This window comes from Porites lutea, chromosome 5 (assembly GCF_958299795.1).
Source record: "Porites lutea chromosome 5, jaPorLute2.1, whole genome shotgun sequence".
Classification (NCBI taxonomy): Eukaryota; Metazoa; Cnidaria; class Anthozoa; order Scleractinia; family Poritidae; genus Porites; species Porites lutea.
In genome coordinates this window covers 2,644,699-2,655,760 of record NC_133205.1, presented here as the reverse complement: position 1 = coordinate 2,655,760, position 11,062 = coordinate 2,644,699, and the positions used below count along the sequence as shown (strand labels likewise).

General features: G+C 37.7%; 1 protein-coding gene across 1 annotated transcript; it reads right to left on the bottom strand.

The window, feature by feature from the left end:
• On the bottom strand, nt 1–9,945 carry LOC140936820 (uncharacterized). The gene is made up of 8 exons (XM_073386320.1): nt 9,452–9,945; nt 8,987–9,095; nt 3,196–3,312; nt 2,391–2,454; nt 1,483–1,734; nt 998–1,127; nt 151–462; nt 1–52 (listed from the first exon to the last, which is right to left on the bottom strand). The coding sequence occupies exons 1-8, from the start codon at nt 9,943–9,945 to the stop codon at nt 1–3; spliced, it is 1,530 nt and encodes a 509-aa protein (XP_073242421.1).
• Nucleotides 9,946–11,062: the final 1,117 nt, after the last annotated feature.

The window sequence follows — 11,062 nt, the reverse complement described above, 5'->3', positions numbered from 1 at the left end:
TCAGATAAGCTCAGTTTTCTCTGTGTCTCTTTGTCTGAAAATGCTGTCATCTCTGAATCAACGGGATAAATTCCTGAATTACAGACTTCATTCCTTTCCGAAACAGAGAAACTCTTTCTTTTGCTCGTTGTTGTTTCTGTAAAAGCTGACATTTGTTTTTCGAAACCATGGACAGTTGCATCACCTTCACCGACAGGCTCAGTGGCGTCTTCTTCGTTTTTTGTTCTCATCTCCAGCCCACAGGTTTCATTTTGGTAACCAAGGTTGTGTATTCCAAGCTTACAGACTTCTTCTGGAGCCAAAGACATGCCTCTTCTCCGACGCCGGCTATATCCTCTGTCAGCACCATTTAAATCATATTCTCTTGTTTTCATATTATGAGCTTCGTTTCCCTCTATTATTTCTGTATTTTTCGTTCCGTTCCTGTCAGTAATCTGAGCAAGGATTAACTCACTGGGAAAACTAAAAAATAAGGTGAAATAAAATACGCTCATACAAGACTGTTTCAGGTGCAAGATGGCGATGTAAAAAACTCTGAGAGGTGCAGTCGGTGATGAGGCTGTGGATGGAAACTGATTGGAAAGCCCTCAACCTTTCACAACAACTGCCACTTATGCACGTCACCTTAGGCTATGTAATCACACTTGGTGCCTGGTTACCGTAGTTTCTGGGTATCAGCACAAAAGTGTATTGATGAGCGCATATTTACTCCAATTTTCCTTGTCAGACGTCATTTTAAAACGTAAGCGTAGCCGGCAGAAATGCGGGTATTCATAGCCGTGGATTGCCACGGAAGTAACAGAAAACTTGTGCGCACAGGTCATTGTAATTGTGACCATTTTGAAGCCTAAGAACAGGGTGTTGCTTTTGTACTCAGGAACCGTCACGTGGGTACTTGAAAAAAAGCAGGGTGTTCACGTCAAGAAAAAAAGCTCACCATACAATACAATCTGTGTTTTTATTCTGCTTGTTACTTTCCTCTTTAAGATCCACTTACCCTTCTTCGGCCGTAACGCCAGTTGCTTCTGGTTGCCTTTGACTCTCTTTATTAAGAAGCGCATCTACTAAGAGAAAGACGAGACTCACTTTGTGATCCTGGTCCAGTCTTGCTACCTGGGTTATCAGATCTACAGGAGAAATGACAATAGGACATTCGTACAATGACGTCATTTCGCTTGAACTACCAGGACGCCTGAGGATTCTCATCTCTTGTCAATTATGCCTCAATATTTTGTTTATCTCACTAGAATTACTTCATTTGCACTTTATGATGGTTAAAAAGAATTTCATCGTGCGACCGCTATCACGATTTTAATCACCGCTAAGTCGAGGTTTCCTTTTGAAATGACGTTTATTTACGCCAATAACAATTAAAGTTGATGATAAATCGATCGAACATCATGAATATTTACATTTAAAGTCAGAAACACTACCCGCTCATGGATGATGTAAAAAAAGTAAGGCAAATACCATTCTACATACCGCTTCCGGGCTTCTCTTGATTACTTGACGCTCCTGATGTGACTTCAGAAATTTGAAGTTTGTCCTCTGAATTTTCGTGACTGTTTCCACCGCCATTTGAAAAGAGAGCTTCCACAAATCGTTGTACCAGACTTATATTTTTAGATGCTGCTTTAGCAGCTGTTGTGTTATCGACAACTTCCACGTTTTCCAGCGAAGACATAAAAATGTCAACAAGGGAATGGACTATGGTCGAAGTTTTCCTCTTGGCATCTTAAAAAAAAAATTCAAAAAATTCAATTTTCTCTATACCTTATTAACAGAACCTGCAGTCTTTCGTCTTATTACTGATATTTAGCTTTTCCACAAAGATATCGTGTTTAATTTCTGAATGCCTGTTAACTGCAAGAGGTAAAAAGACATCCGCTCTCTTTCCTTTATCTGATTTTACCTTGCAATATTACCCAATGCTGGCCCGTGATGTTAAGGAAATATTTTTTCAATATCTTTTTATTTTCAGGATCCCTCCAGATGAGGCGCCCATAATGGGCATGCAGCAACTGCACGTGAGAAACTAAAGAGCCCAGACCCTTTCTCGGTTGTTACTTGTGACGCGTAGCAATGAACATACCGTAAGCAAGTGATGTAATTCACAAGCGTAGCTATATATTGTTTTAGAGTATGAAAACAATAGCAACACTTGTAAATTACACTATGCCTTGTAAAAGTTCTAATAAATTGGCCCTGCTGATGTACAAGTTTTAGCTTCACCTTAGGTATCGTTACATTGACAAGGTCTCCTTTTACTGACAAATTAGACCTCAATATACTAAAATTAACGTTGCACATGTCTCAACGTGCACTGCGAGGCGAAAGTAAAACAGAAAGATTGGAACTAAAGGTAGAGTAATCCGTTTCATTCAACTCACCATCAACTTGTTCGAAGACCATTGAATGAACAGACTGGCTAGCCTGAAATAATCCTTCACCGTTCTAGCCAAAGATAAAAACGTTTTTTTTATGTCATAAAATTGCCATCACTGTGAAACTCTTCTTGAGACAATTCATGGTCGACGTGAAAAAAACTCTTAGATATTTATACTTGTCGACATGCAAGATTAGGTATTTGATTAACTGGTAGAAAGTTTAGGTCTATAAGGTACGGTGATATTTTCTAACAAAGGGAGATGGGCATCCTGGGGAGATGTGTCAAAGTGGACATTTTTTATCACCAAGTGCGACACGGCTTTGTGGCGAATTGCGACATGTGATAGGACTTTGTTACAGGTAATATAAAGTGCGATGATTACTACAAATTGCTACAGCACTGGATATAATGAGATACAACTGAGGGGTCCAGGTGAATGCAATCGACTATTGATTAAGCTCTCATGAAAATAAATATGAATCAAGAGAGATTATTCTCTCTTGTGTTGATACATACATATCAGGCAAACCTTGCAAGAACATCAACGTCATAATTCAGCAGGAAAAGTCCATATAATACCGAGCTAAAGGTGATGTTATAAGGAAGGATTCGCAACAACGATTTTTAGCGCAAAACAGGGTTGCAATGAAACAATGTTCCAATCATTCGAAACAATATCGTAAAAAGGTTACAAGTACTCTTTCTTGCGATAATTTATCGTGGTTGCGAATCGTCCATGGGCAGGGGCTAAGGAAGATAGCTATTCGTCGAGGACAAAGCAATCGATATCTTATGTTACTTCATACCACTGGATCCATGGGTTTGCTGATCTTTCTTTGAGGGCGTACGGCTAGTTCCTTTGTTCCAATATAAAAAATGACTGTAAAGACTATTCCTGTACCAGTGACAATCCATACAAGATGCTGCGTCGAAAGGGAAAGAAATAAAAACATTTGAAAATAACTTAAATAAAATTTTTTTAAACTTAAATATAGTTTTATTTCACTTTAAACTTTTGATACATACCTAAGAATACTCTAGTAAAAAGGTTATAGCTTTTTTTTAAAAAAATGAATTACACCTGCTCCACTAGCTAGTTATCAAACATAGGCACGTTTTCCGTGCACAGAGCTATTTTGAATGCTTCAGTGTAACAATATCGGCAATCTACTGTCTTAATCCTAAATTAAGGCTATTGTTTTGTGCGAAATTGGGTATTGCTGTACATTAATGAAAACGAGAACCGCAGTGCATAGCTAATTTGATCTGATAAATTCACTTTTCCTTGTCTTTCCTTCAGACATCTTGTGCAAAATAAACAAATTGTTAAAGTACTATGAATATCAACTCACCAAACGTTGCTTGGAGGGAAGACTCGAAGGATTCAAGGGTTATTCATGGTTTCTTAAAATAATGAAGGTCGCCGAATACTGAATAGCTAAGATTTTCATCATTGTAGTAGATAGATGGCCGCGGGCATCATCATTATTCACGAGGTTATCACGTGCGATTCTACTTTAATGAAACAGTCTTTAACTCTGACCACTGAATTCCGAGAGTGGTATGAGTTTTTGCTTCTTAAAAGAAAATTAAGAGCCTTTGTTTAGGCTGTAGTTACAAAACTAAAGATGTCTTCATACGTTCAAGTTATTATTATTACTGTGAAAAGCCTTCATGAAATGTAGAATCACACATTTTCACGTGAAAGTGTCGGACTTTGCCCCTTTCGTGGTTCGTACGCGAATTATAAAAATAACTCATGCACACAATTTGCACGTGAAGATGTTGGACTTTGTTCCTTTTACAATTCGTACCTAAAACAACTCAAATTGTTTACAAGAAAATTTCGTAAAACGATTTTAATAAATCACCTTGGCTTTACAATAAATGTATCTGCAATTAAATTACACTTCAAGCAACGTTAAGGTTGATAGCCTAACATTCATGTCGGCTTCCAAGAAAATTATCAAACTGCCGAAATATATTTCTACTCATATCATGTTATTCCACTCAATAACACAATATCTGACAAGACGCTGTGGGAGCGTATATTTGGGCGTGGTTGAACTAACCCTATGTTTGAAGTTTGTTTTGTGTATGAAAGATATGTGGGTAGTTCAGTGATATTGTATATTTGAGGGGTTAGTTTAAATGCCTGAAGTTAAGTAGGCGTGGAGTTATATTTGAAGTTGATTGCTAAGATGGGTGTAGTTTGTGAGTGTAGTTTGTGAGGTAGTTGCTGGGTTTCTACATTGGGTTGATTTTATTGGATGTTGAGTCAAACTCTGTTAATAGTGGCACTGAGGTTTGATAGAAATTGTCTGTATTAAGTGACATGTTGTACAAACATACTGTTTTCCATCAAATGAAGACTACACACTGAAAAAATTTTGACACGAATATTTACTTTTGCAGAAATGTCAACTGATCTCGTATAAGGTAATCGATTACAAACACAACATATATAACAGGGACCTTTTCTTATTTTATTTTTATACTGTTCAATGCAAAAATCTAGACCCGATCTGCCTGTTTTCTTTTCTCCTTATAACTAAATGTTTCTTTTTAAGAGGTTCCATCTCACAATACTCAAATGAACTATACCTGCGTTTCCTCGCAATCTTTTTCTTTCACTGCTTTCAATTTTCATGAGCATAATATAAAGTGTATTTCATACTGTAGTCTTTGACAATTTTATTTACTTTGTGTAATTTTACAAATTTCTTCAAAAACGTCTGTACGCCTTTGATACTTTTAACAAGTCTTATTTCACCTAACTTTCATCATATACCACAAGAAAAGATAAATCCTTTACTCTACTTCTTTGCTGAACTACACAGTTTATACAATATGTTCCAATCCACCACAAATTAAATCCTGTCACTTCATGATAATGTTTTGAAATGCACATCTTCAACACAAATTTGCTCTCAGCCAAATTGCAACATAGGACACCATTGCTTACAACGCAAACAGTAAGCTTTATCTCGGCTACGCTGATACTCTCACTTTAAGGAAGATCAACTGGCATAATATGTCTTTTCACACCCATTACACTGTACAGTGTATTCCCATTACTAGAAAGAGCAGATAGGGTTCAGGTTCTTGAAGTCCAGTATCCACATGGATAATAACAGAGTAACACATTGTATAAAGTGCTATAGCAAAGCATTGTTTACAAGAACATTGGTATAAACTATTAACATTTGATATACTACAGTATTCAACACTGTTATACATAAATTTCCTACGACGAGATCTCAATTCAACTTGTTTTATTTCCTCTACAAAACAATTTTCCTTCTGTACAATTGACTCATTACCTTTTCTTGTCGTCACCTCACTGACATCAAAACACTCCTAACACAAAACTTGCTGATAATAAAAAATCCCGACGCCGAGGATCGTACATGTACCGCGTCACAATATACAGTAAGTGGTCCTTGGTCCGCGTCTAAAAGTCATTAACTTGAATATCTTACCCGAATCTTCACGTAACGAGCTGAAATACTCTCTGAAGATAGCTTTTATGTTCCTCTCGATAATCCTGAAGTTCTAAGTTCCAGAATTAAATATTTTGCTTGGAATTCGAAAAAAGGCGACCGTTTTCGATGGTCCTTGGTCGGCGAATGTGGTCCTTGGTCCGCGTCTCAGGTAAGCAGCACGAAAAAAACGTAAAAATGTTATAGTTTCCATACTAAAACGTGATTTTCACAATATTTCATATATATTTTTTTCTTTTCTCGATGCAATTAAGCTAAAGTTTTTTTCGGAAGATGTTGTGGGTATAACATAATATTCTTTTCTATCAAAGACTTCAGACAACAGTCTCCTCAAGTCTCCCTCACGAGCGTCGACGAGCGGTTTTCAGCGCGGTCGAAAAAACCAAAAAATTACCAAAAACTCTGTTTGTATTAGAGGTATTTAAAAAAAGAGAACTTGTAGACATGTATAGGGACGATTTTCAAAACATTCTTAGAAAACAGAGGCCGTCGCTTTTTTTTTGGGAAGTTTTATTCAACCAAGGTCATAGGTCGCGGACCAATTGGACTCGCTAAGCGAAATTTAGTGATAACAATAGCAATAGCAATATGCTTCCAACAGCAGAAATGAGTTGATCTGAAAACCTGTTCTGCAAAAAGGCACGTCTTCCCGTTGCGTTTTATTTATTCCAGGCTAAGTAAAGATGACCATGTAATCTACGGTGCCGCAAAAATCTAAACTTCAAGAAAGACAAATTAACCTACCCGTCAACAAACTTTAATTTCGCGTCTTCACCCACAGCACGAAAGCCGAAACTTCGTCATATGAAAGAATGCTAATCTGTAAATCACGATATCTTTCATTATTCAATGTATTTTTTTTTCTCGACGAAATATTTCATAATTTTGGGAAAAGTCGCGGACCAAGGGCATCGCGGACTTGCGCGGACCAAGGACCTCATACTGTACACAAACAACGCGCAATACAAAAACAAGTACATTAACAGTCACTCTGCTAATAAACACAATTGAAAGAATAAGAAGAATTGTTACCGCTATCACAGTAGCTCCCAAAGAAGCTTGAGTCCCTTTTGTTTTCAATTTTAAACAATCTTCTTTTCCTTCATCGGAAGAGATTTTTATCACAGGCAACTCCTTGTGTTCCGCATTGTGAAAATCAAAATCACTATTGTCACACTGATTACTAGCAACACAAATCTTGCGGCTCTTAAACTTGATACACATTCTTCTTTTCAAACTCTTATCGATTTTACACGTACATTCCTGACACTATGATTCCGATTTGCCATTGCGTCTATGAGGTCCATTTCAGTTTTTCGTGGGAGCGTATTCTATTTTTAAAGTCTGCATGTGTTAATATGATGATGCGATGCAAATTCAGGTTCAAATTGGAAATAATAAAAGAGTTTTTTTAAAAACACTACATTTTGCGTGAGATTCCGAAGACACGTTTCATAGACTTTGGTCTACTTTACGAAAACGATAAAGGAGAATATGTAGTATTGAATGACGTTCGCATGGCAGACATTCGCCTCGCTTCGCTTGTTTACTTGCTTGTTTACGTTAGCACGTATTGCGTGCCTATTTCACTTTTGCGTCAAAACAAGCCGTTTCCCATTACTCTTTTTGAGCCACACCCAAATAATTAGTGTCAACTAGCTTCTTCCAATTTTATTCCCTGTCGCAACTGCCTGATTTCCATATGATCGCTACGATCGCTAAGAAAAAAAAAAAGTTCAGCGATCGCAGCGATCATATGGAAACCACTTTCCTGCGATCGCATCGACAACGATCACTGAGATAGAACTTTTTATATCTCAGCGATCGTTGTCGCTGCGATCGCTACGCGTCAATGGAAAGTGGTTTCCTTATATTCGTGGCGATCGCTGAAATTTTTTTTCTCAGCGATCGTAGCGATCATATGGAAACCAGGCTTAAGTTACGCATCTTTACTAAATAAAATACGTTTCAGTAACTATAATATAATACTTATTAAGCAGGAAGGACGTATCATGTTATTCACTTATTCATGTTTTAATTGCCGGAACGAAAAGGTCTGTTGAACTTTGTAAGCGAGAGAATAAAGCTTGTTTACAGGGTTAACAATACTCGGTACAACGTCCGAAAAAAATAAGCTGCCTTTCAAATACCTAAAACCACAATTTATAGGCCGCATACCTTCGAATTAAAGTCCGTATCTAAATATCAATTATTGTTTCATTGGAAGAGCTTTGAAAATGTATGATCTTTTATACTCTATCTTGAAGCAGGTGAAACACATCTCGTAAATAAGTGCGTTGTACCGTTCGCGATAGCCGAATTCGGTCAGAGATGTTTTGAAGCAGCATCCACATTAAGATATGAACCCTTAAACAGCTGCATCACTGTACACAGCGTTTGAATCAGGAAGATATTTAATGTAATGCTTCTAAACACCTGTAGCCGTAATAAAAGACGAAAAAAATTGTGAAGAATCAAGATGGCGGTCTCAAAGTACCCTTGTTCGTCCTTTAGCAATGTCATGTTAAAATAGATGCCAAGATGTTATTGGTTCCGGCCTAAAACCCCATTTACATGCGCTAAAAAATCAGCACGACACGCCAAATTTTTGGCACCGTGCTGACGATTTTAAGGTACGGCCCTCCCAATTTTCGACGTGTAAACGTATTGGTCCCAAATGTAATGTGGCACCAGTGCTCAAAATTTTAGGGGTGCCGAGACTACCTCCGGGAGGTAGTCTCGGCACGGGTAAACGAAGCATGGTGCCAAAAATTGGACGTGCCGGGCTGATTTTTTAGCACTTGTAAATGGGGTTTAAGTTTCAACTCATAGTACCTCCAACCAGGCTCTTGCAACAAACATCCGAACTTACAAAGCCACAAAGATACATATGCTCACACCACTGGCACATGAGCTTTTTTTTCAAAATAGCTCAAAAGCATGCAGGCACCATAAAAAAACGTGCGTTTAGTTGGGTGCGGGAGCAATATGGTATTATGAATTCAATCTCATCATCATCATCATTAATCCAATCAACTAGATTGCTCTGTTCATTAATGCAATTTCCATATCGTCACTTTATTTCGGTACCTACCGCAAACTGTGTTACACTTTCCGGCCCCAGATCGTCTCCGCCATCCTGACCAAGCAGTCCCCAGGCAACCACATAAACGTATATTCCACTAACGAAACTAAGGACTGTCCTATATCAGTAAAAAAAAAAAAAAGAAAAAAAAAGGGTCGACTCTTACGACATAAATTCGGGATGAGGGTATCTTTATTCCAATATACCACGTCTTGAACTGAACGTAATCGATCTTGATCACTGACGGTATTGTAGCCTGTCAAATCAGGTTACTGCATTTGAGATTCAAAGCGAAAAATAAAAAAAAAAAGGTTTGAAAAATAAGAAAAGCAGAGGCAAAAACGTGCTTTAGCTGCGTTAATTATCAATATACACTTCATAACCACTGGTGAGATCACATTCAGTCAGAGAACAGAATCCAAAAAACCAGAATCAAGAAATTGTGAACAAAAAAAATAGTGTTATTGCTGTAACCTTATAGCAGTTAACGCCGCGCCTTCTCGCACTGTCCCAGCTGCAGTGAAGGTGATGGAAAGATGATTGATCTCCAGAATGTTGTATGCTGGACTTATAATAACCATGATGCAATAATAGTAAAAAGGTTGTAACCAACTGACACCCTGATAATCGTTGCATACTAAACACCGATTGAACAGAAGAGGAAATCCACCGGCCATCATAACCGTTCCCACTAAGTGCCACGACTTCCTTTGACCTAGCTTTTTGGAAATAAATGGAATTTGCACACGGTCGCCCAAGAAACCAGTTATTGGAGAGGTAAAGGCGTCAGTTATTTGTCCAATAAGCATAGCCAATCCGGCTTGGGATGCCGACAAACCAATCACTTGCATCAAAAATATGATAGAAAAAGAAATGTACGTTTGGCGGAAAATTTCGTTGAGAACGTTCCCGAGGCCACAGGAAAAGCGCTGTTTGATGTTTAACTTCGATTTTTGTTGGTTCTCCATCGCTGAATTCAACTGTAAAATATCAACATATAAATGAATTTTCTTCTAGTACATAAGAGTGCCACAAGGGGTAACTGACTGTGTCAACTGAGGACTGCTGCGATAGATGGTGTTTAACCAAAACCAAACAGAGGACAAATAGATATGAATATGAAGTTCATCATGTTCTGGCGGAAGTTGAGCAAGTTCAATTTCAATTCAATTCAATTCCTTATTTCACACTATATAAGATATTCACACAAGATTACATAGGTTAGGAAAATAAAGTGGCTGATAAATAATAATTTATTTGTGTACAGTGTCCAAAGAAGCAAGAGCTTTCTTGTTGGACACCGTCATGTTCAGATAATCGGCAGCAGTAAAGAGAGGAAATAAAATCTCAGATAATATCAGTGGTAGAACATATAAGCAAGGTCAGACTTGGTTGGTTAGAAGATTGGATTTCCATTCTTTCTTAAACTTATGAAATGGCAGACACTTGAGACTAGCGGTACAGTCTCCCAGATTTTTGGAGCGGAGAATTTAAAGGACGTCCTACCTAAGTTGGTGGATACTCTTGGCCTAGACTTACTCTTGGCAAGGGTAACGATCCGGCTGAACTTATTTAACCGCCAAAGTATTCAGAGAAATTCCCTGTAAGAATCAAGCAAAGTAGGAAAGGAAAAATTTTGACCTCCCCTCAAATTTTCCATGCAGTTAGGTATTGTGGGGGATGTCTAACAATGCACTTTGTTCGGATTGCTACTTTATTGTTGTCTTGCTAACACCAATTATTTGTTGGTGGCAAAAAATCTAATATTTTATCCAGAAACTGTTGTAAAAAGTGCAAAATGTGTAGCTCTGTTTCTCAAGTCCATTAAAGTGCTACAACCCAAGACTTGGAGCAGATATAATACATCAATTTAGTTTACATTTGTGTATATTGCTCTTTATTATATCGAATTTGCGTGGCATAAACGGTTAATCAACTATATAGAGTTTCGGCCATTTGAGTTGATGGCTAAAATATGGTTATCCTTTCCTGAATTTCTCCAAAAGTACATCAGTTCCAGAGCTAAAACTAAGCAGGCAGTTTACACAGATATCCTAGTTACTAAGTCTGTAAAAATCTCTGCGG